The 26,889-nt window shown below is 38.7% G+C and overlaps 1 protein-coding gene across 4 annotated transcripts in view; it reads right to left on the bottom strand.

The window, feature by feature from the left end:
- PPP2R5E (protein phosphatase 2 regulatory subunit B'epsilon) overlaps positions 1 to 26,889 on the bottom strand; it is a 75,069-nt gene that overhangs the window by 28,636 nt on the left and 19,544 nt on the right. For 3 of the 4 annotated variants that reach the window (XM_049828843.1, XM_049828841.1, XM_049828842.1), the window contains exon 3: positions 2,052 to 2,248. In XM_049828843.1, the coding sequence (XP_049684800.1) occupies positions 2,052 to 2,248 (197 nt within the window). Of the gene's footprint in view, positions 1 to 2,051; positions 2,249 to 23,007; positions 23,376 to 26,889 lie in introns of those variants that run through there. The other variant, XM_049828844.1, reaches the window with a different exon arrangement.

Here is a 26,889-nt window from a genome sequence, read left to right as displayed (position 1 = left end):
TGGCACTGAAGAGAAAACGTAACTTGAGTTCAGCACTGAAGGCCAAATGCAAGGCAGAAGAAAGTAAGTTGAAGAAGGGCATGAAGCAATGAAAGGATATGGGAAATACTGGGGAAAAGAAGATAGAACAGTTTTCCATCAGAAACGAGCTAAACTGAAACTAGAATTCCTGAAGGTCCATTAGCGAGTATCTGTGAAATCCAGTGGAAAAATTCACGCTGTATCTTTACTTCCAGTGACTCCTCCATATTTTAGTTACAAACTACATTTAAGAATGTCCTAGTTATTTAAAAACCATGCTTTTCAAACTATTTAGGCAACACATTATTTTCTTAAGATAAAAACTGTTTTGTGAATCAACATAAGTGACTGCAGGGACAGTAGGACATTCTAGCACAGGGGGTTTGCATCTCTTTTACAGTTCAATTTCATACTGCTTCACAGGTTATGATTTATGATTCAAATTGACCTTTACGAGCAGTTACAGATCAAATTCTTCTTGTTTCTCGGGGCCCAACCGAAGACAACACTAACTTGCAGAGTCTTTATTCTACAAATGTAGCTGCAGTAAACAACTATAACCAAAGTCAATGCAAGAATACAACCTCAATAATAGAAACACTAAAAAAAAATAACCCACCAAACAAAGAAAGAAACAAATTCTCCCAGGAGATGAGTACAGAGGCATCTTCTACACACAGAAAAAGCACCCAATTTTATTGAAGTTACCTGTGCATCAGTGTCCTGTCTACACAAAGGGTATGATAAAATTTGTTCATCACAAGGGGTACAAGTATGATTAAACTAACATTTGCAAGCCATTTAGATGCTACAGTGCAGCACCAGCAGCAGAATTCAGCAACGAACAAGTAATTCTTATTCAGACACGTATTTGAATGGTGCATTAGACCACATGCTGAACAACATACTGAAAAGCAGTTCATTCAGAAGATCAGTCTAGTACAGAAGGGAGGAAGGGAAGGTGAGTGAGAAGGGGAAGAATCTGATTGCACGATTAATTATAGGCTTTCTGACAATGCATACACACAAAGAAGCCATATTAAGGTTCTTCCATACACCCTTAATTCTGGGGGAGGGGGTTCTTCACAATTAACTGCTTGATGATTCTGTCACAATTTACAGCTATTTTTAAAAACTACAGACAAACAACACAGCACGTATCTGTGTGTCAGAAAAGAAATAAGGAGCATGTATAATGCAATGTAAAATCTATTCATGTTTTTCTTCCTACAGCACATTGCCAGTGGATTCCATGATCACACAGTACCATTAGGCAATCAGCATCACCAAATCTATATTTAACTAACCGCCTTCTCATTTAGATAACAGGTTATAAGGGTTCCGTATGGTAGTACAGAATAAACATTTTAAAGCAATGATTGATTTTGCCAATCGCAATAAATGTTCTTCACGATATAGCTAGCATCTGGTACTGTTTCCATTTTTACATTGAAAGCACTATTATTTGACAATTTATATATACAAGGTATGGCTTTATTGTTGAGTAATCTTGCTCACTCTAACGGCAGCTGCTATAAATCCACATAATACAACCAGAAAATTTTGACACTGATACTATACAACATTTTTAGCATTTATTATTTAAAAATCATTATCTGTGCATACTTTAAGCTATCTCCGCCTGAAGTACACACTCAAGAGCTTGGATAAAGTTCAAAGAAACTTGCAAAAATTATTCCATTATTTATACTGGGGGAGAAGGAGGGTAGGTGGGGGGAAATGCGAGGGACTCTGATTTTATGGCTGCTGGCTTTCTCCATCAGGAAACAATCCAGGTTTCCTTTCATACATTTGTGACACTATAATAACCATCACCTACTTGACTTTAATTAAGCATATATAAAAATTAATATTTTTGTCTTTGGAGAATTATCCCCAAGTGATGTCTAGTAGAAAATACAAACCAAAGGCCTCATTTAATCCACCTACTCCAGGGTTCAATTTCGCCCACAATGCGTAACTGGAATTGCAAGTGGATTTAAAGAGACCATGAGAAAGAAGGAACTCACCATTCTAACTACTTCAGGGTAAGTCTGCTCTGTCAAACAGCCTCTGCTTATTGTAATGTAGTCCACCAGTTCATTAAGAGTGGAGCGCTTGTATTCTTTCATTTTAAGGTCTGAAAGCGTGTCCATGAAGTCAAAAATGACACAGCACTGTTGAAGTTTCTTTAGGAACAGTTCAGGCTGCTCTGAAGATGGAACGTCTATGAAACAAGAAAGGAAATCTTTGTGAGTCTGGCATCTTATTATACAAAACAGGATTTCTTTTTAAAGATCAATTTCAAAGGAAAGCAGCATTCATACAATTTTTGTAAAACAGAGCTCAGATTAACAAACGAACCCCTTATACAAACTGTGTAACTATTGTGTGTTTGAGATTTGAACATGTTGTAGAAGTAATTTAATCATCACCTGCTATTAAGAAAATAAAGTTCACCAAAGAAGTCCAAGCTTAAGTGGAGAATGCAAACACAACAGCATTCAAGACTTAATTCTACAATAGATCACTACTTTCACTGGAGGCTGACATTCACCATTGTTAACTTACACTCCCAAGAAGGATGAAAGAACTGTCAAACAGATCAAGCTTGATTAATTTATATTTCTAAAAACACTGTGTCATTTATAACTCTATGTGAATATACATGAATATGTATACGAATACACAGCAAGACTATAATTCTGCAAACTAGTTTTCAGATTCAATGATTATCCCCACGCTGACACTTTCCAGAGCAAAATCAATTTTACTGGAACACAATGAGGATTTTTTGCTGTACTATGAACACACAACATGCATCAGCAGGAAAATCTTCACACAAAATAATAGTATGTGCTTGACCAATAAAGTAAGCAGAATGTACTACTTACTATTCTTGCTCTGTTTTCTTAATTTTCAGCAGATAAGAGACTTAAAATAATAAAAGGAATGTCAACTTCTTAGTGGTTTCTTAGTTTACCAACTGTATTAGAAGAGTACATAGAAAGCTTAGTTTATCTGATGTTCATGTACAGAGGAAGGCAACAATAGCATAAAGTTGCAGAAATGAAGTAATGCATTTTTACTCTGAACGTATGCTCTCAGACTAGAGGGCACTTCACTTCCTTTAATCTACTTTTCAGGAAAAAAAAAAAAAAAAAGAAAAAAAAAGAAAAAAAAAAAGGCACAACTGCTTTATCAGCACCAGAATCCAGCAAATGACCTTCCAAGCAGTAATACAACATGCAAAAGAAAAATTCTGCTGATTTCAACTAGAAAAATTTTAAGACTAAAAAATTTATGTTTATTTGTTAAAAATCTGGCCATACTAGTAAAAAGCCAACCTAAGATGGAACTTACCATTAAGACACAAAAATACATCAAGTTAAGGAATACTTGGTAAACAGTGGAAGCTGATAGTAGCTGTATAGTAGTTTTAAGGACAAAATACCACGAATCTGCTTTAATTAAGACCAGGTACACAACAGTTACTAGTTTCAAGTTCAAAAGACCTATGAAATATTACAATGTCACAGGATATAGCTACATTGTTTTAAAAAGTACTGATAGAGATGCAAGGACCCCAAGGCACTCCACATCAACTCTCTGCACTGCTTAATCACAGAAAAGAATAAATATGGATTGCAGTACAATAAAGATGCTACATGCTTCCTGACCTGACACGGTAAAGCACAACAGTTCACTCAACATAATTGCACTTACAGCTGTGGTAGTGACAGGACTCAATAAGTTAGCAAACTATTATGCAAAGAACAACCAAGATCTTGGCAAAGTTCAGTTGACAATATCAGGCAGCACACACCATCTCATATTCATTAGGCTTTGGTAAGCTCTACAACAGCTGTGTCCAAATGAAATTAAGGGTGGAGGGGAAAAGTGGTATAGTTATGACACCACACTTCATATCATCACAACTGTTCATCCCACATTCCCACAGATGAATTCCTATATTCATCTGCGGCACTGAAGATGCAAGAAATGTGGTCCTGCAGAACTCCAACAAGAGCAGCTACATGGGAGAATACCCCCAAACACCTCTGGAAAAACTGAAGGTCCCAAATCCAGGTCACCCTAAAGTTGTTCCACTGGCCAGGTCTCTCATACAGGTTCAAACGCCTCACAGCAGGCAGTGCTGAAACCTAACATAAGCCAAGGAGTCAAAAAAAGTCATTAGCCCTCGTCCATTATAAAAAAGACCTATTCTATTAGCAACCTTTCTAAGGTTACAGTCTTACAGGAGATAAAGGGCCTGGGGAAGCAAAGTACTTGTGACTGCTCTCTTGATTACCAGCCTTCAAATAAGACAAAAAAAGGAGACTGGACTTCAGAATTCACTGTTATTAGCAAGCAGGCAACAATAATTAACAATTTCTTCCAGAAAACAGACTGTAAATGCAAGCGGGACGGGGAGAAGAACAACCAAAAGTGGAATTGGTTACTTTTCAAGAGTATTATGTTTAATTCTAACTTCCACGCTGTACTGGGTTTGTTTGGCAAGGTTTTGGTAGCAGGGGGGCTCTGCAGGGGCGGCTCTCTGAGAAGCTGCTGGAAGTTTCCCCTGTGTCCGACAGAGCCAAGGCCAGACGGCTCCAAGACGGACCCGCCGCCGGCCAAGGCCGAGCCCATCAGCGATAGTGGCAGCGCCGCTGGGATAACAGATTTAAGAAGGACACGGCGGGGGGGGGAACTGCGCAAGAGCAACTGCAGCCGGAGAGAGGAGCGAGAACACCAAGATAAACAACCCTGCAGACCCCAAGGTCAGTGAAGAAGGAGGGGGAGGAGGAGGTGCTCCAGGCACCGGAGCAGAGATTCCCTTGCAGCCCGTGGGGAAGACCCTGGTGAGGCAGGCTGTCCCCCTGCAGCCCATGGAGGTCCACGGTGGAGCAGACATCCACCTGCAGCCTGGGGAGGACCCCACGCCTGAGCAGGTGGGCTCCCGAAGGAGGCTGTGACTCTGTGGGAAGCCCACGCTGGAGCAGGCTCCTGGCAGGACCTGTGGCCCTGGGGACAGAGGAGCCCACACTGGAGCAGGTTTTCTGGCAGGACTTGTGACCCTGCGGGGGACCCACGCAGGGGCAGTTTGTGAAGAACTGCAGCCCGTGGGAGGGACCCACGTTGGAGAAGGTTGTGGAGGACTGTCTCCCGTGGGAGGGACCCCACAGTGGAGCAGGGGAAGAGTGTGAGGAGTCCTGCCCCTGAGGAGGATGAAGCAGCAGAGACAACGTGTGATGAACTGACCATAAACCCCATTCCCCGTCCCCCTGTGCTGCTGCGGGGGGCAGGTAGAGAATCCGGGAGTGAAGCTGTGCCCAGGAAGAAGGGAGGGTGGAGGGAAGATGTTTTTAAGATTTCGTTTTCTTTCTCATTATCCTACTCTGATCTGATTGGTAATAAATTAAACTAATTTCCCCGAGTCGAGTCTGTTTTGCCCGTGACGGTAATTGGTGAATGATCTCTCCCTGTCCTTATCTCAACCCACAAGCTTTTCGTTATATTTTCTCTCCCCTGTCCAGCTGAGGAGGGGAGTGACAGAGAGGCTTTGGTGGGAACCTGGCGTCCAGCCAGGGTTAACCCACCACACGCTCTTCTTACGCTATCTATAACCCCCCATAGAACTTGAAAACATGTAAGTGGTATCAATAAAATCTACGATGTTACATGAACATAATGGGGTTTTAGTTGCATTGTTCTACATGGCTTGCACACATTTACGTTGACTGACAAGGATAGCTTAATCAAAGAAAAACATAGGCTGAAATCAAATGGGAATCCATTAAGATACAATTCAGCGCAAGTTATAACCAGACTCAAATGACTCAAATTACATTCATTTTAAGGTAGGATCGGTATTAAAAAAAAAGTTAAAAATTACTAAAGCATTAAAATAACTAATAAAAGTTTGTTTTCTTTCTTCCTCCAGTTAAGTATCTGGAGGTGTGGGAACAAAACAAAAAATACAATTAAGTTCTTCTCAAGAAAAACCACTCTAGAACACTACATTAATTTCATGCCAGCATTACTACATCAACAAGCCATGCAAACTATGGGGCAAACCAAAAAAAAAAAAAAAAAAAACACCAAAACAAAACAGAAAAAACACACAACCAAAAAAACCCCCAAACAAACCACAAAAAAAACCCCAAGGCCCCATGAAAAAAAAAAAAACCCAAACCCAATTGTTCTACTCATATCTGCATTTCTTTATTAAGCAAGTTGCCATTCACACTGCAAAATAAAATTGCAACAAGTTTCATGCAATAATATTTGCTACTGTTCTTAGGAATTTGGGGTGCCTTGGGAACAGGGTAATACCTAATGCCTAGGTTTTTTTCCACTTGGAAACAGGAAAAGTATACAAGAGTAAATTTTAAGGGGTCCTAATATGCACAGCACAAGAAAAGGGCAGCAGAAATCAATAAAATCAGTATTCCATGTTCCCAAACTTCCAACAGAGACCATGACATTAGTTGGTTTGGGGATTTTTCATGTTTGTTTATTTTTTGTTTTTGCTTGGGGAGGGGGTTGTTGTTGGGGGTTTTTGGTAGGGGGGGGGGGGGGGGGGGGGGTTTGTCCTTTAATCCTCTAAAGTCTTTTCCACAGCTGTACAAACCTTTCCAAAAGATCACTATTCCCCAGCCACCCTCATGCCACTATTTGGAGCAGGGAGCGCAATGGTACTTGGGGTACAGACCCTATTGAGCTCCACAGCAGAGCTGAACTCCTTAATACAATCACTTGAAATTAAACATGCAGTTTGTTACAGATGTTCACAGTTAGCTGACAAAACCAGATCGTTTTCTTCTCAGCAGATGGATACTCAGAGCTTTCAATGAATTCTGCAACATTTTACTCCTGTGCTAATGCACAGCCTAACATTTAGGCCCCCAAATTTAATCACCTTCAATATTACCACTGTATCCACTTTCAGTTGAAAGAACTGAAAATTGAGCAACTGCTCTAATAAATCCATGTAAATACCAATAATACTTTAATAATCTATAAAATGAAATCAAAATGACAGTATCGAGTGGCATGTGTGATTGATGTCCAATGCACAGGAGAGTATACATTTATTAAAATCCAAATTTAAAGAAAGATAAACTTCCACCTGAATGACTGTGAGAACTCTTCTCATTTTCAGAAGATCTTTGCTATGAGTTAATTTTCAGGCTTGTCAGTTTTCTCTTTAGCCATTTAAAACTCTACAGAGCTTTTGAAATACACTGAGTATTCATATATTCAAAGGAAATTGGCTTACTGAAAGCAAGTACTAATACATCTGAACAATGATAATGAAGATAAAATCAGAGCCTTTAACAAAATCAAGTGTTTTATAAAGTTATCAGAAAAATTGACAGAAAGTACTGTAAATTTTTTTTAGACATGGACCAACAATTGTTACTACAAGGGCTGAAATACTAATTCTAAAATGGCCAAAGCAATTCAGTTTCTCTCTTAATAGCCTTTTTCCAGAATAATCCTAATCCAACCAGCCCATCCCTTCTCATCAGTCATCTTTGCAGTCTCTGCTTTCTGCATCCTTTTATCAAATAAAGACATAAAAATCTGATGGCATACTTTTACTGCAAGTCTCCAACATATATTAAAAATATTAATCTTTATACTACACTCATATTAATTAAGGTAATTTGCAAGTAACCGATTTTGGATCACAGAAAACTAAAACTGTGCATCAGACCAGCAAAATTGTATCCGGAGAACTGAGCTATGGTTCTCCTCTCAGTGGTAGTGAAAAGCCAAGAATAGGGAGATACTCAACACCTGGATCAGCTTCCTGATCCGCTTCAGCCTGTAGTTTTGCAGTGAAGGGTATAATGCCGGGAAGTGAAGAAGTAAAGACGGGGGGAAGGATTGAACTGCTTAAACTAGCATGGCAACTGCAAGGAAAAAGTCACAGGATTGCAGACACAAGACAATATAGTGCCTAGAATTAGAATAAAATAAGACAAATTATGCAGACTACATATAAATTAAGGGAAACTAGGATATGCTCACACATGCTACCCTGCATCTACATAAGTTCTATCAAAACGTTTATTAGAAATTAAAATCAAAGTGCCCTCAGAATAACTATTGCTTCTGCTTCCAGTATATATATTACTGTTATTAATTAGCTTGATGATGTTTGCATAAAGAACTAGCATCATCTTCTTGTATGTTAGTAAAAGCAAGCACCACCATTTTAAACATGAAAAATAAAAACATGTACTAAAATCTAAGTATGTTCAGAATGGGGGACAGAAAGATTAATAGTAACTTTTTTACTCACATTAATTTTAAGAACTTCTTTATGATTTCCAAACATCTGAGAACTATGTATTCACTTGCCTCTGCCACTGAGATTGTTTTCCATATTCTCTCCCTATCAACTTAATGGCAAAATAATTCCCCAATTTTTCTTCAGTTTCTGTATTGTCCGGTTACTAACTAAACGTAGGATTATTATTGTTGTAGTTCCGTAAAATCTCCTTGTGCCAAAAAAGCTCTAAAAAAATCCAAACAAACTGCCCACTTTGCTGCCACTCACCAAGCCACCAAGTTGAACATAACCAACTACTGAAGCAAGGACCTACCTGCACAAAGCAGGCAGTTGTGCATACATCTCTTTTATGTTTATCCCCCACAGGTCACTATGAAGATTCTATTTTGTAAGAAGCTAACTTTCTAGTTTTCATTCAAATAAAACTTGCAAATTTGAATTTGAAAGCCTTTTGGTCTTCTTTGAGAAGTTCACTTCAAGAGGAGGTCTAGTGACACCCAGCTTAAAGCTTTCACTAACTCAAGGTCCTGTCATACATATACCCAATACATTTCTGTAAGCCACTTTTCACTGTAGAATATTGGTCTTAAGATGCCAAGAAGTACAAATGTTTGCCCTCTCTTTCTTACACACACTTCTTGAGAAAAGTAATCACTATCCTGATTGCATTCATTTAATTTTCCTGACTGGCTGTCAATATTATGAATGCTTTGTGAAGTCAGTAATCATTCATTCATAATAGGCGCTTTTTTCAAAGCTACTTTCCCAACCCATTCTCTATACTTTATAATTATACAGGCAGGGCAGCAGTTAGGCATTGTGTTCCAAATATATAAAGTCTAACCAGTACCAACATTATTCACACAGCAATAAATACAGTGGGACAAACTCAAGCTGACTTTCATGAGTGAACACACACAAAAAGAAAAGCGCAACATTAACACACTGTTCCCAGCACATTAAAAAAGCATGATTAGAAGTGTAAGACAGGACATACTCCAGTATTTCTCCTGATAATCAGTGCCTCTTCAGATAATCAATCACAAAATTGAGAATTATTTCCCTGGCCATAAATTTCTCCTTGAGCAAACTGAACAAGTTCTCATCAAGTAGGGGTCTCCTGGGTAGTTTCACAAAGATCCTGGATACTGCAAATCCCTCTACTGCTTGCCAATACTCCCCGATCATTTCACAGAGGTTTTCAACAAACATCATTTACTGGGATGAGTAGCATGAAAGCAGTGTAGATCCTGCCTTGGGCGCATATGGAATAGCGTTACAAGCAAAAGAGGATACTTCTTAATAGACATACTCTCAGTCATATACACTGGCAAAATTTCATAGCGTAGATATATTTTTAAACATATTAATCAAAATTCTGCCTTTATTCACTTAGGTAAAAATCTTATGAACTTCACCCCCTAATAGAACACATGGATGAAGGGCTGCCATTTCCTTCACCTCAAGACCAGGAATTGAAAACAACTTGACAATTAAAAAAAAAAATCAATAAAGGATATTTTTAAAAACTATGAAGTTTATGAAACTTCAGTTAAATTTTTTGCCTACTTCCACAGCAGGCATGGTGCAGGCAACAGTTCAAGCCTCCTCACATTCACCCATAAGGCTCAATCCAGAGCCACAGCAGTCAAGGTATCAATGAAAAGATTCCTTTAGGCTACACTTCGTCAGTCTGTGACCAACACTTGTTCGTCCCACCACTGACTACACCAATGGTATCTGTGCTGTGAACACCTTTCAACTTGGAAGTGGACCAAGACCACAAGCTTGATTGTCAAAGCTACGGATGAGCCATAGCAAAATACTACTTCATCCTTACTTGTTGCAAAAGGACTGTATTGGCACAAATTAGCATGAATGATGTGTCACCCTCAAGTGAGTATCAATGGGAGAAAAGCAAGGGGAAGTGGATGAGCGTATCAAAAAATTTTCAGAACAGCAAAGCAGCTATGAATATTATGAGAAAGGGACAGCGTGGGAAGCCAAAGAAGGCAAAGCAACCACATTAAAAAGTATTAAAAGACCAAAAGAGAAAGGGAATAAGGTAGAGCATGAGCAGACTTAGAAAAGGCAGAGAGGAAAAGATTGTTTGGGGAACAGGCAACACAATGAAAGCAGCAGAATATTTTAAAAGGAAAAAATAGGAGCTCAAAGTGTTTAAGCAAAACAGAAATGCGTGAGTTAGTGGTTAGGGGCTAGATGTGACTAATCAGCTACATATCTGGAGGTTCCTGACACTCTGTGACATCTTCAACATATCCCATTATATTATTTACAGTGAGTTTGCATGGACATCAAATTAACACTTATTTTTAAGCACAGGTTTTGTAGGTTGCTTTCTTCCCACACCTCCTTTTTACTAATATTTTGAAAATTATAATTACCAATTTTTATCTTTTTTAATGGGAAGCAAAAAGTCTGGCAAAAATACACATAAATGTTATTTCAATTTCCCAAATTGAATACGTGGCACAAAATCCTCAAATAAGACAAAAATACTTTGCTGAAACACTAAGAATTATTGTGGCCAATTTTCCTGGACCGACTCAAGTTTCTTTTATACTGGCTTAGAAAGTGTATGCTAGTTGTTTTAAGGAGTTTATTACTGAATTGCTCTTTCAAAGTACAAGCTAACCTTCATTCAGAAGAGCTGAAGTCACTAGGTTTGCTGAACAGTCATTAGAGAGAGCTGCTGTCCATGTTTGTCCTGCCACTTGAGAATACTGACCTCAGGTAGTGAAGAAATTATCAGGATACCTTTCCCACACATCTTCTGCCTAACCTTCCACTGTTGCAATATGAAAGACATAACTGTTTCTTTTCAAAGTCTCCTCCAAAGGCAAGCAGAAAAAAAAAAGGGGGGGGGGGGGATTTTAAAGGTTCTTAGGGGGAAAAAACCCCAACCCAGAAATTGTTCATCTTGTACTTTCTACATTTATAAAAGCATTTATAGGATTTGTGGGCTGGTTTATTGTTTGGGGGGTTTTGTTTGGGTTTTTGGTGGTTTGTTTTTGGGGTGGGGTGGGGTTTTGTTAGGTACTGACCTGTTAATTTAACTAGGTGTGTAAGCAACAAAAAACAACCCAATACTATGCTGGAAGACAACACTAAAACCTAGTGGAGGTTTGGAGCTCCCAGAGCTGTGTTAGAACATTCTTAGGCTAAGAATCAAAATAGCCACAAACCCAAAGATCTCAGAATTTTAACATCATGTTCCATTACAAACACAAGACTCTACATGAAAAAAATCTTTGCCCTTGGGTTTTTTGAGACTCTAGGATTAGTAAGTAAGCAAGTATCACTCCTTATATCTTTGCTTAATTCTAGCTGGTAATGCCTCAAGTGCTGAACCTTCCACTGGTTCCTTTCAGTTGTTACCAGGAGGAGCTGTACACCAGAATTAAATTCAGGCTTTTCTATAGATGTTTGAGCAGCAAAAGCTACAGGTAGAGCAAATGCAAATCCAAAATAAGATGAACTTACCTACTTGCTCAGCTCCTCTACCCTAAAAGACATCACAAAGACCAGAGACAGGAACACCATGTAAACAAATCCATCTCGTTTTCCAGGTGATTTCTCAAATTCCATATGTAAAGCAAAGCTACACAATAGTAACTTAGGGCTCCACTGGGTCACCCTACTGCTGTCTTCCTTTCCTTTCAAATCACTAACAATCCTTCAGGGTTCTTTTCAGTGTATTTTTAATTGCCTAGCTAGTCTGCAGGACCCTGCCATCCTCCATCCATTCCTAAGTTCTTAGTAGAGCGCTGGAATTCCAAACACCAATAGAGACACAAGTCTCAGGGCATTATTTCAACCTTGTCATGCTATGCTCATGTCACTTTTATTTTGTACTTTGTTTCTGTTAATTTTAGAGAGAATGATGGATTACACTGCAGCTTCAACTTTACCTTGCTACATTGTGTGCAAATTTGTTTTCACTGTAAATTAATGGCAAATATCAGAAAACGGCAAGACTAGCAACTTATAATGAACATCTCATGGTTTCCAGGTTCCTTGGATGACAAAAAAATCTAAAACCCAGAAAAAAGTTTACAGGTTCCAGGCTACTAAGAAACGCCTTTGCGAAAAAAGTCAGCCTGCTGACCTAAGACAGAAGAATCCTTAAGAGGATTATTGTCTTCCTTTTGATAAGATTCTTATCAGATCAAAATTTTTTTCTGCATGACATGAGAAGCTTTTGCTCTATAATGATCATTATATATAAGAACACAAACATGTCACAGCCATCTTACAGTTACCTTCCATACTAACTGCGATCACAAGGCAGTTCAGGATTTGCACTGCCATTTATTTGTTTGGTGCATTAAGTACATAATGAAATAATGATAAAATTATATATCTGTACATGCTTCCTCTATAAGTGCAAAAATTATACCTTGCTTAGTAAGTGCTCTGAAACTGTCATCTGTCCAAATAAAAATATGCAATACTAGTTCTGTTTAAACTACAGAGTTGCTCTAAGAAATTCATTCAGAAACACTTAGCCACTTGCAAAAAAAACTGAACCAATAGCACAGGAAACTCAAAACATAACTCTCATCCAAACAGGCTCAGAACAAGTGCCAGGATTGCTACTCTGCTTGATACTGACCCACTGATTTATCCCAGAAGTCACAGGAGTAATTCATTCTCCAGTGAAAGAAGTAATTAAGTGAGAGCTATTCTACATATGCAACCCACTGTCTAAGAGCTCAAGCTTATATTTTAAAATATTTACATTTATTAGCTTAAATAATATACATGCATATAAAAATAGATTTCCCTATTTATACATTTAGAAGATTTTAATTGAACCCTGAAAACATAACTTCCATCCCCTTCTCATTTGGTAGTATAAATTTAATCAAGAACGTATTTTACTCTATGCTAATTTACCACAATAAGTCTCCCAACATTTTCCAGTAATGCACTATGCAATCCAACTGTCCATCATGTGTTTGCTCTCTCATTCTCCCCACAGAGGGAACAATGTGTGTAGTGGTAAATTCTATGGAACTACACAGGTGTAAAATGCTATGTTTGTGTAAGAAAAAGACAAGATTTAATAAACATACCCCGAAGTTACTATGGAAGATGTGGAAACAAACTGGGAGTTCATTCTGAAGTCCTCAAAAGGACCCCCCTGAAAGCTCAACTTCTTACACACGTTTCCTCTTTACTGCAGAAGCTCCAGCAAGACAGAAGAACCACCTTATTGGATTTGGCCTTCATTATTCATTTAGTCTTCTAAATACTAGTTTCAGCCCACTGAGATCCTCTGAGGTCACAATCAACACCTCAAGCTGGATGCAATGTTATGCCAAAAACAAGCTGGGGTTGCAAGGGATGATGCATCTGCCACAGCATGTCCTCAGGAACATCAGCCACAGCACTCACTGGGCATCTGCATTTCTGAGCACAAGAACATAACCCGCGCTACATCCCAGCTGAGCCATGAGAAAACACAGGAAAACCTGAAGGTACATCCTGATCTACACACTGGGATTACATCTCTTGCCAACTTAGAAACTAGAAAGCATTGCTCAAGAGATGCTATGTGAGGACTTTGCATCCACAAGCAATCCACATGGTTTCTTTGTCAAGAAAGGAGGTCACCAGATCGTTCCTTCCTTTGAGATACGTTCCTTGCAAAAGGCCTTCTAGTACTTAGGCTCAACCAGCTGCTCTGAGATATGGTCATCTGTAAGGCTCAGGCTATGTTATTCAGTACCTTATGACAGTAACTCAAATTAGTCAAGCTGTTAGTTAAGGGAACACCCTTTCTCATATTGCCAAGCGCAGAAAAGCTAAATTACAATAAATAAATAAATAAATCTACTCTATTTTATTTTGCTTTTGCAATTACTGTAGAGCTCTCCCACATTCCCTGGTGCACAGAAACCTATCCCCGTTCTAGACCATATCTACAGTAACCTCTTGATCTTCAGATTATTCCGGATCTGCAACCATTCACCAATAGAGAGGAAAAACATGACATTTATATAATACTCCCTTATAATGTGTCAAGTTAATCTTTGTTATGCTGGATATTTTGTTATTTGTATTATCATTACATACTTCTATGTAAAAATACCAGCTATTCCTTTAAAAATAGGATGTTCTCCACCACAGAATGGCACAGCTCAGTTTTAAAAAAAAAAGGAAATGAAAGACATTTACCAGTAACTATCATTCACCTTCAGACTCCATTGCTCTGTTATACCCAAACCAGGTATTTTTGCTAAAACTTAGAAATCTGACTGACATAGAGTATTAGGCCACTTTTCTATCTTTTAAGAAGCAACTTTTTTTTGCCGCCTGAATCCTAAATGGGGTAGACATTTTATCTCCCCAACACAAGGTTCTAGAGAGAAAAGACCTTATTTCTGAATATTTGTAACTGTCTAAAGAACAACCCTTATCATAGCCTTGCATTACCATAATGCGCATGGATGTTTTTTTCAGAACATCTTTACCTCTGACCTCTTCCAAAAACACTGAATAAGAAAATGCAGTTTTCTTTTGGCAGAATCTATTTACCTGCATGCTTGCATATGAATCATAGGGATTTTTGCCCCTCAGAAATGCCAGCTGTTACTGGACAAAGCTATCTGATGATCACTGGGCCTTGGCACCTGAAGTGAATTTCTCTACAGATTACTTAGCCCCTCTGCAATATGACTACCAGTCTACAATAGTATATTACCTTTAAAAATAAATATTTGACCCATTACAAAGAAAGAGTTTTGCATTAAGTTCTTAAGATTCATAAACAAGTTTGAGAAAACTGAAAACTACAAAGATAAGGTTATGTCATGCAACTAATGTAACCAAAGGTATCACTCTGCTGCACATCAAGTCACTTTGCAAAACTTTGTTAGTTTAGACTGTTACAAATATTAACCAGACATAACAGTTTAGGCATTAAATATAATTAAAGCATTCCCTCTGTGGTTAGCAAAGAATACTCTTCATCATCAACTGCTACCCTCTCTACCTCTTCCAAACTACTCATCAATTAAGGTACTTCTCTGTTGAAGATGATAAGCTGAAATTGGATTGCTAACAATATTTATCCTCAGCTGTACTGTGATCGTAAACTTAATCTTCAGTTGGCATCCTGGCCAAATTGAAGTCAATGGGAGTGTTATGTTGGTTCATCAGAATTACGATTACACCTTTGCTCTAATTGGCAGAAAGCTCATTGCTTACTAATCAAAAAAAGGAAAAGCAATCTCATCAGTTCTGTATTGCATGAAAAATGAATGGAAAAAAACTCAGCAGGAAAAGTGTGTATTTTGCAGGTTTATACATACATAGGTAAGTCTGAAAGCTCCTCTTCCTAAGTGAGGTAATCCAAATACACTACTGGTGAATTAGCTAACTTTTTAAAGGCATTTTTATAGATCCTTTGCAGGTACAGATCACTGATCAAGAAAGTACATATAGTACAGCAAACACGCTTTCTATCTGACCATATGAATACACAGATCATGCAATCTCTAGCTTGCCCATACTTTTTAGGAAGTAGCAGACTCACCACTAGACCACTAGCAAGAACTCTTAACTTACACACATCCTTTGTCTATTTAAAGATAGGACTTCAGGTGCACCTTTTCTTGGCTTCTTTATTTTTCATGAAGTATCAAATTCACTAATACATTACTAAATGACAAGTAGAGCATGCCATTTACAATGAAAATTAGTATTTTAAGTAATTACCTCCACTGGACTGAAGTTTATCAAGACAAGGCAGACCACATTCTACATTCTCTTTACTTTACATTCAGGCTGTGTCAGTGGGCACATATACAGATGGCCCTTTCCCAATCCGATAGCTAACATGCAGTCAAAGTAGGTCAGTGAAGAACAAAAGAGTTTTAAACTATACTAATCCAGTGGCTTCAGTATCCTACAGAAATGACAGAGAAGGACCGTGGAAACAGTTGTGGTCGCAGGACAAAGTTATAACTGTAAAGGCTAAAATGCAAAATACACCCGTGCCATCAAGTTCCCCTCCGTGTACCTGGCTTATTACTTAATTATTTGGTCTCTGAGACTCCAGCATAGTCAACTAATCGCCTTCAAGCAAACCTACTGAAGCAGCACTTCCGTGTGCCTTACTCCTTCCTCTGAGAGGCATTAAAGTATCAATCCTTCAGGTAAGACCTCACAACGTAGCGAGCTTTACACCCACTCCTCTGGTTCCTGTCATTTTCAGAGGATGTTACAGCTCGTTTCATTTTAATATCAATGCTAGCATTATCTCTCTTGTCAGAAGGGAGTGAAGAACCCAGCTCCTTAAGCATTCCTTCGGCAGCAGAGGCCCTTCAGTTTGAGGGTCCAATCTGGTATTGCTTCTTCCCATTTCTCTGGGCTGCTCCTACCTTTGCCTGTTCATGGAGTTTCTCCCAGCCATGTCTGTAATACTTCTTTCTGAAGCTTGCCTCTTTGTCTTGCTTCTCAGTCTGTAGCTGAAGACCTTCTCCAAAACAGCCCCCAGCTTCTCCAAATGCCATCTATTTTTACCTAGGCGCTGCCGTCTCATTCCGGATGCTGCTAATTGGCCCCTTAGTCACAACTGGAAAAGTAACCTAGTTGAGTAACTCTGAGCTGCTGCATTGAGGAATCTGTATGCCTCACACTTGCATTAATTCAAATGAGGAAGCTTCCAGTGAATTTCTTCCCATGCAAGATGAAGCCCAGAGTTTAGTACAAATTAACCAGAATTTAGCCTCTAAGATTCTATAGCAACTTCACTCACACACCTTTTTTAAAGTAACGACCTTCCCGCAAGAAAGTTTTATGCATTTAAAGTTCTAAATCCTGTAAGGAAGCACCACATAAAATAGGAGATAACTGTATCAACTGTACTCTACCTATTCACCAGTCTTCCCCCCCCCACCCCCCCACATTATTACCTAGACCAATCTGTAAACTTGAAAGGATCTACTCAAAAGAAATGACAGAAAACCCATGTAAAATTAGACTTTTAAAGAGTGAAACAAGAGATGACAATACACACATACAAGCAACCCATTCTGAAACAGGTGGTTTTCCACACAGACTTCTTTCTTACACACATTACGTAAAACAGCTGGCTTCACAACTACAAAATGATGTTTCAGACAACTCAGTGAGTCCTGCTTGCTTCTTAATCACTTTGCTAATGAAAAGTTAAGTTGAAGCATCTTGGAATTTCCTCCCAACTATTCTGCTTCTGCATAGTTATCAACCAAATTGGTACAAACAGGAAAAACAGATCATGAGATAGACAGACTAGTTAGGCAGCTTCTACCAGGAAAACACTAGGAAAAGTAAATAACTAAATGGTCTCAATTCATTCTAAATTACAGTCACTGTAATACTTTATTATTCCAGGAGGAAGGCAAATTTAAATGCTGAGTATTTAAAAGCCATTACTTCAGAAATACAGAACATAAATGAGAAAATTACCATTTTATTAAGAGAACTTGACTCATTTTTACTAATGAAGACCGCAATCATTTAATACTAATATAATGAATCCCTTCTAGAAATTCTGAGGTTACCACAGACAAACACAGCATGCTTTTTTGACAACACAAATGCAACTATCAGATGTCCTGAACATCATCTGTAAAAACAAAAGCAGAGCTTTTCGACAGATTAGTAATCCTGGCTTCAGTTAAATACTGGCAGGATTAATACTATTTCCTAGGACGAAAGAAAGATCCTGTTCCACCCCATAAAGACGGCACAGGCTGCCAAGAGTAAAGGGAAGGGCCTTCAGCTGTGGATCATTAAGAAACAGCCATTTTAAAAAAATGGGATGTTTTGGAGAAAACACCATCCAGTAAAACGGTGGAGTACTTTTTCCATGTGGACCCAAGAGAACTTGAAATAATTTATTCTGCAAATGAGAAACTGAATGCTTCTGTGATGGTTTGTTTTGCTGAGAAAGGAACTTCTTTTCACTTGAAATGAAGGCAAAAAGGATCTGCTTTAAATGTGATTCTGCTAAAAAGAATGAAGATGTACAGCAGACTGCAAAATCCTTGCCCTGCAAACTACCACCACCATTAGCCCTGCACATCCCTTCTTCCCACTCTCACATTAGTACAAGTTTGGTCCAGACTGAGGACTCAAGTAATACAGCAAGAACTCAAGTTAACTGTATTATAGAAAAGGGATACACATCTATTTCCGTTCAAATGTATGCCTCAATTGGACTGTCGTGGTTTAACCCCAGCCAGCCACTAAGCACCACACAGCTGCTCACTCACTCCCCCTCCACCCAGTGGCATGCGGGAGAAAATCGAGAAAAGAAGTAAAACTTGTGGGTTGAGATAAGAACAGTTTAGTACAACAGAAAAGAAGAAACTAATAATGATAATGATAACACTAGTAAAATGGCAACACTAATAATAAAAGGATTGGAATATACAAATGATGCACAGTGCAACTGCTCGCCATCTGCCTATCAATGCCCAGTTAGTCCCCAAGCGGCAATTCCACCCCCCCCTCCCCATTTCCCCCAGTTTATATACTAGATGTGATGTCACACAGTATGGAATACCCCTTTAGCCAGTTTGGGTCAGCTGCCCTGGCTGTGTCCCCTCCCGACTTCTTGTGCCCCTCCAGCCTTCTCGCTGGCTGGGCATCAGAAGCTGAAAAACCCTTGACTTTAGACTAAACACTACTTAGCAACAACTGAAAATATCAGCGTTATCGACATTCTTCTCATACTGAACTCAAAAACATAGCACTGTACCAGCTACTAGGAAGACAATTAACTCCATCCCAGCTGAAACAAGGACATCTTCCCATGACAGTGCTGTGAGGGACATTCAGTGCCTGGAGGGAGCAAGGCGTGAGCAGAAGGAAAGCAAGACCCCATAGGACAAGCAGAACCCATCACAGGAGCACCAGGCAACCTGGGCCCTAGAACCAAGCTCAAGAGCATCCCTCTCACTCTTTCTCCAACTCCCTAGCCTCATGCTTGTTGACCCAAAATGTTGGAAAAATGTAGGGGTCTCTAGCTGTGGGCACAACTGTGATGGGACAGGACATGGCTATTCCCACTTGCATACTCATATTCTCCCTGGGATGTTCAGGCATAGCCAAAGTAGGTTTTGCACAGACCAAGGCCTGATGGTTGTTGATCATTTTAAAGAAGGCTCCTCTCCTCCGATCTCTGAGGCAGATGTGGCAGGCAGGTGAATCAGCATCACAGTTACGATCACCTGTGACAAGTCTAGAGACTCAAGGGATCTCCGGTGGTACTCAGCTTCAACCAGTCCAAATGCCCTGGGCTGGGCTCAGCCGCAGGGGAGGACACCCCTGACTTTCCATGCCATGCATCCACCCAGCACGCTTCCCTCCTGGCTTGGACTCAAAGGTCGCTACGGCCCACGGGGCTTTTCTGCCATTTCAGTGTCATCTCCTGCACTCAACCAGGCCTACCAGAGACAGATAAGCTCTCCTGAGCTGTTTGTCCTCACTCAGATAAGGTGCAAAGAGCAGCCCAGTTTGTCCTCTCCCACTGCACGCAGCCTTACCCAGACACACGCACAGAGGTTTCCTTGGCCTAATAGGAGGTTTCGATCAGGACACAGCAAGGCAGAGGAAAGGAGAACAAGCTGCTTGTGCAATGAAGAGGAAAACGGCAGGTTCTTCTGCTTTGAGCACTACTCTCCCCACTACAAGATAATCCTTCCTTGAGGCATCGGCACCACCTTAGGGCACTCATGGTGCAAGTATTTACCCCCAGCCCTCCCTTCAGTAGCTCAGATCACCTGAAAAAAGATCAAATTATTCAAAATTCAACCAGCTTGTAGACAGATGCAAGTTTATACATCAGTATTTTTTATTAAAGTACTTGTAGGGCAAACAAAATTGTATTATTATTGTACAATAACGTACTTCACCTGCTCAGGAATAAAATTTTATTATCACTTCTCCCATCCTCACTATGTCCAAGTAACAGCACACTAAGTAATCCTTGAATTTTCTTCTTTTTCCAAATGTTACAATGCGCTCAGAGTTAAAAAAGTTGCAGGAAAAGGAGTTTAGAGCAAGCTCAGACACCACAAACAGTTTGGCTGCAGTAGCACTTCCCTCCTCTCTCACTTGCAGAATAAATTAGCTCAAGCAGAGCTCTCGCCATTCCTCTGCATTCAGCCTGGTTCTGGTATCAAGGAGCCCTAATTCCCCTCCACTGCACTGCACCTGATATAGCCCAGCTCCTCCTATACAACAGGTCTGTCCAGTTCCTCTCTGCTTCCTGATTCTGTGACTGAGCAACAACTTCCCTTGGTTTTCCTCCTTCCCTGATCATCCCACCTTTTCTTGTCACTGCTTAGCAAGCTGCCATTAACCTTTTACTTTTGGGTAGGTCTAAGATAACAATCATAGGTCATTTTATGTTTCTGGGCTTCCTGCACCTTTAAAAAAAAAAAAAAGGAAGCTTTTTTCCCTTAATATAAGTAATGAACTCATTGTAGTCTGTAGGAAGAAGAATTTTAGAACTATTTGAAAATGTTTAGGTAAAAAAAAAGGCAAAAACTGATGACCGGAAGAAATGTTTGAATTATAGTAATTGAAACTCTTAATGTTTTCTGAATGTCCAAGGGGTAGAATACACAGGCTTTTGAAATTAAGCTTCTTTTTTATTACGCCTAATAAGCAATGTCAGTGTCCTTTCTTAAACTAAACAAAAACACAGTATTTTTTTCCTATGGAAATATTTAAGCACACGACTGGTATGAAAGCTTCTGGATTTAGAACTTTTACATACTTGTCTTAACCTCAGCAAAAAGATGTGCAAAAAAATAAACTAAATTGCAATCTCTATTTTGAATTAAAATATAAATACAGTCCCTCTTAACATCCTTCAACACAGAGGATCAGCCCTTGCCTTGTTAATGTTACCATGTAACACACTAGCCAGAGTAACACAGACATTGACACACATTTCGTTTTATGTGCCTACCTTTCGAATATTGAACCTGATTCAGCAATCCTTAATCAGGCAAAGTGCTAATATAACCAAATTAGACTTGTTTCTGAATAACACGAAAACCGGTCTTATGCAGGAAAAACTGTCACAACGTGGAGACTGATCCTATGCTTCCTCAGACTGTAGGGCTCTCAAGGCTATAAGAATTCTGAATATAGGATCAGGTTACGAGTTGATCTAATTTCCACTGACTGCCTCACAAAGCGCATCGTACATCTGTAAATACAAGCCAAATAGAAGTATCATTTAAAAAAACTAAGGATCAGCTTTCGTCTGAGTTCACTGCTTTGCTACAGCATGCACAGACAGAATATTTTTAAACAATACCTGTCCATGAAAGTTTACAGCTGCTAAAGAAAGCCATCTCAAGTTATAAGCAAAACTCAAAACTTAGAACCTAAACCATAAACAATTAGAAAAAGCAAAACACCAAACAACAACAACAATAAAATAACACCAAAAAAACCCCAACACCTTATCCTTTGATTATGCATAAAAATTTCACAATGAGTTCTCACTCAAAATAGTATCTCGGGAAATCCATCTCTTCAGTACATAAGAAACTATGATAAAAAATAAAAAAATTCTTATTTTTTCAGACCTCTCCAACTTGAAGAGCCTTACCTTCATTACATCCACAAGATAAATATTGCTTCTTTCCATCAACATAGCACTCCAGAGAACATGTCTCCTTTTAACTTAAGTGCTTACTGAAGGTACGTTTAAAAGTCCAATACTAGCCTACAGTCTAATTCACTTGTCTAACAAGTGAATTATATTCATAACTGGATGGTGATTAACACTAAACAACCCAACGCTCACACAAACAGCACAGCAAATCATTCTTTTCAAACTGCCAATCACTGAGGTCAAAACATTCATGCTTTTAAGTCAAATTACAATCAACTTCCTCCCCACCCATTCTATTATTTGTTATTCATGCATTGACAAGAGCATGGAAACCACTTCATAAAAAATCATGGGTATCTTGGAAGAACCTACACTACTTAAAGATGAAAAACCATTTAAAAACCAAGAGAGGGAAATGGCTGCTTGAGTTTTAAAAAACAAACAAACAAAAAACCCAACACCCAAACACCAAGCAAACAAACCCCAACCAAACTTACTTTCCCCTTTCATTTGTTTTGGATACTTCCTTTTATCCTCTCATCATTTTATTCATTACAGTGCCCCCTACAACAACAGCCTTCAGTATCAAGCCAAGCATTCAGAAATTGCCTTCTACTCCAAAACTTACAAAAAAGTTATCCAGACAAAAGATAACAACGCTTTGAATCACAAGCAATTCACAAGGTTCAGTGCTAGCCTCTGAGAAATGTTAGGTTTAGATTTTAAAATTGTAGTTGTTAACAAAAAAATTAAGGAAAACAAAAAAAATACCGGGTTTCTATTTTATTTGCATTCAGATTCATGCTATAGCCCCTCCTTTATCTAATCTATGTTACTGTCCAGGAAACTACTTATAAATCAAGTATTTTCTAACAAAATGTTAGCAACCTCCTTGAAATACTACTTTTGACAGCACACAAAGACAACGTTACTGAAGACTTGTAAGAGATAAAGTTTTTCACGGCAGAAACTTTAATACTGCCGACACATGTTTCTGAACTTGAGAGCGCTCTCAGTTTCTGCTTACCCAGCCCGGATCTTTAAAGCAGCCGTGACGTAAGAGCGACAGCCATCGTCCGGCGTGGAAGGCAGCTCCCTGGCTGTTTACTGTCTCTAACTTCACTCCAGTTTTCATGGGTAAACACACGCTGGCCAGTCCTTTCATTATCTGCATAATCCCAGCCTCTTTGATTACTGGACTGTAATACCAGTGCCCGAGTGAGCTTTCATTCCTGAATTATGGCCACACAGAACATGACCAGGGGAGTGCCAAACAAGATGATTAAGCAGCAAAATATGACAAGGCATGAATTATATTTTTAATATTCCTATCTATCATTAGCCGCAGAAACGAGGGTTTTGTGCAGCCAATAGCAACTATGCATAAAGCAAGCTGTTCCACTTTGACACACCTTCAAAATAAGAGCTACTATTTATTTTGAGTAATTTTATTCTTCGGTTGCTTTGGCACTGAACTGTATTTCAACAGTTTACAAATTACTTCCTTTTTCAAACTCTACCTTGAAACAACGTTGGAGGAAACTCTTCTTTTAAAAAGGCAGGCTCGAATTACAATCCTTTATTTTCAGAGAACGAGAGCGTAACCATTTTTCAACAAGATATGCTAAACAGCTTTCATTTCAGCAATTCACTGCCTGTATTTAAGCATATATCAAATCTCCAAAAATTTGGGGGTCATCAGCACAGTATTTCATTTCCCTAAATTCATAAAAAAAAAAATACATCAAAAAGCAAGTTTTAAGGAGTTTGTATAAACCAGCCATGAAACCTCCTTCTTTTTTTTCTTTCTCTCTTCCCCCCCCCGCTCCCCCCCCCCTTAAATCACATCATCAGCATCTCTGAGGTTTCACTCATTTCTGCAAGGGCAGCCATTCCCTTCTACCTGCAATGATCTGCTTATTTTTAAGACATTTGGAAATGAGAAGGCAGATGCTTAAGAAGGACAAAAGTTAGTGTATGGACAGACAGGTAACACAACACAATAAATTACCGCACGTTTCACCACAAAATTAGTGGAATAAACATAGCCAACGTCCTACGATGAACTTTTTGGTGCTGTAAAATATCACTTCACAATATTGGAAGTCGTTCAATAATCCCTAAGATTCTGACCCAAAGAAGGGAATACCAAGCGAACATACAAGGCATTTGCCACTGAACTGTTTTGAGTTGAGAAAGAAGATCACAAATGCACGCGGTACCAGCATTCTCCCCACCAGTAAAGAAAGAGGGGAGAAAGGGCATGCCAAGATAGTTGTGCTCAGGGCAGGCAGAAGGAAGTGAGAAAATAGAAGAGCTTAAGCAGGATTGCAGTTTAAAATTATTTTAAATCTACAGCCCTAATTTAACCTGGTGAGGCTTGTTAAAATGTGCTAATGAGAAGAAACAGACCTAGTGAAGAAACAAAATGAACCATGGATTTCAGTAAAAAAATTTAAAAAAAAAAAACAAACCCACAGCACACTACGCTTAGGAAGAAAAATTAATTTTGCATAAGGAAATAATGAATTATTATAATTAATTTTAAAAACAGAGTAATTCATGTAAAAGTTTTATTACTTAAAAAAATAAAAAAAATCTGATTGGGAAGGAAGGGACTTTATGCTCAAGATGAACCAATGAAGTGGCAGTGCTCATACCTGTGGATCATACCTGAATTTCACTAGGCTGCATCATTACCTTTAATCAAGACTTTTTAAAATGTTTGTGACAGTCTGTGATTTTTGAAAAGAAAAACAAGAAGAATTCAAGCAGATTTGCTTCTATTAAAATAAGATTAGAGCAATCTTTCAATTACTTAGCTGTAATAAAAGCAGCAAATCTTGAAGATTTTGTATAACGTCATATTTAATTTTTATCTCGTTTCTCTTAAACCAAACAAGAATAACATTTTTAAAGACTCATTTTTATGCTGTATTACTCACAAGATACTAAAAGAACACTGAGAAATTAAAAAAAAAATCAGATTAAAAGCATCCATTAATTTTCAATGCCCAATTTGGGACATCCTGATTTTTCTGAATGGTTACTTACTTAGCACTGTGTAGCATTCAGGACTAGTTCCCACCAAGTTCACTTGCATTTTGAGTCATCACCCGTTCTGTAAATCACAACCCAGTGTCTCAGTCTGAGCAGCAAATAGAGCAAGCAGTTCTGAACAACTAGCAGAGTATCACCAAAGATATACAGAGCAGAGGAAACAACAAATTCTAATTCCTCCAAGGAAAGAGTCAACTTGTCTAACTCATGAAATCCTCGCTTTTCTTTCCAAATCCCTTACTGCCTTTCCTACAAACTCTCAAAGCTTCTGAAATGGGTAAAGCTGGGGGTCTTACAACTGCAGATTTAGGAAACTGCAAGCTAGAAGGGGCTACCAGAGCAGATAGTCTAACCCAAATAAAACAGTCCCTAAGATGATTTCCTAATGAAGCAACCCTCTGTGAATTCAGTCCAGCAACTTGTGTTCAATGAAAACAAAAGTTTCTTAGAAGTTTTGACTCTTGATTTGGAAGCACACAAACAGAGAATCTAACATCACTTTTAAGTGTTCCTGCCAGCTCGTATTTTTCCTCATTATTAAAAATGCATGCCTAATTTCTGGCTTTTGCCGACAGCTTAGTTCTTGTATTTGACCAGTATTTTCTCCCCACAAGACGCTATGGCCATATCTGCTCTCAAGCTTTTTGATAAACTATTCAAACAGATATTTTTTTTACATCATATTGCATAAGCATTTTCTCTGGGTCTTCGATCATTTAATGGGTCTACATCTCTCTCATTCTCCTATAGCTTCTTCAAGTATGCCAAGTCCCAGACCCCATGATGCATCCTAGTATTGATCTTACCAGTGCCACAAAGAGAAGTAAACTGATGCCTCTGTCACACCTAAGAAGAAACAACTCATCCTCATTTGCTCTGTGAGGATGACACACGCACACTCTGGTTAATGACAGATGCTAAATGCCTGATCATTCTTAATTATGATAACCCTATCTAGCTGTTACACACAAAATAATCTTCCACCATTTCAGAACTCTGCCAAATTTGGGCTGGTATTCACAGACAAAGCAAAAGGCTGGTCCAGGGCACAAAAACCATGCCTGACAAACAGCAAGGGACCACTAAGGAAGTCCAAAAGTAACCATTTCACATGAGCAAAAGTGCACTCTTTCAGAAATAAATGTTTAGAAATTCTACAAGAAAAAATGAAAATTTATGAAACTGTGTGTACAGAAATTTTAGCCATGTTACTGTACAGTGTAGGAACAAACAAAATAGTAAGCAAACAACATGTAAAAGAACATATTTATGAAAATTTAAAACCTCTTTCTATCAGAAGCAGAACGAGTAGCCAACAAAGACTGTGAAAAAGCTCTTGCTATTTCTTTGCCTCACTTTAAAAGAGAATAATAGTAATTTTTTTCTTTCGGGTAATTTTGCAGAAATCTCCTAGGTTTTAGTTAAATTTGCCTACAATGAAATTATCATTTCTAGAATAATTAGGCCATGGAAAACTGCATTTTTCATTTAGATTCAATCAAGAGATTCTTGTTCATTTGAATATTATTTTGTGGCTCAATGTGAAGTATGGGTGAGACATGCTGAAAAGGTAATTTTTTTCCCCAGTTTCTATAGCACCTGCTAGAAGCCTTAGCTAAGCACACAAAATTACACCCATTCCAAAGGTACAAAACATTAATCACCTCTTTTGACTTTTTTCCAGGTTAAATATCAAATATGTTCTACTGGAAACGCTTATACCCACACGTGTGCAAATCTCAGCTTCTGAAGCATAAATATCCCCATTGATGTTAACTGTTTAATGACCCAGCACAGAGATCCTGTAATCAACTCTCCCCATGGAACAGGTCATAAAGGGAACTGCACT

This window comes from Accipiter gentilis, chromosome 25 (genome assembly GCF_929443795.1).
Source record: "Accipiter gentilis chromosome 25, bAccGen1.1, whole genome shotgun sequence".
In the NCBI taxonomy this organism is placed as follows: domain Eukaryota; kingdom Metazoa; phylum Chordata; class Aves; order Accipitriformes; family Accipitridae; genus Astur; species Astur gentilis.
This window is presented reverse-complemented; position numbering and strand designations above follow the sequence as displayed.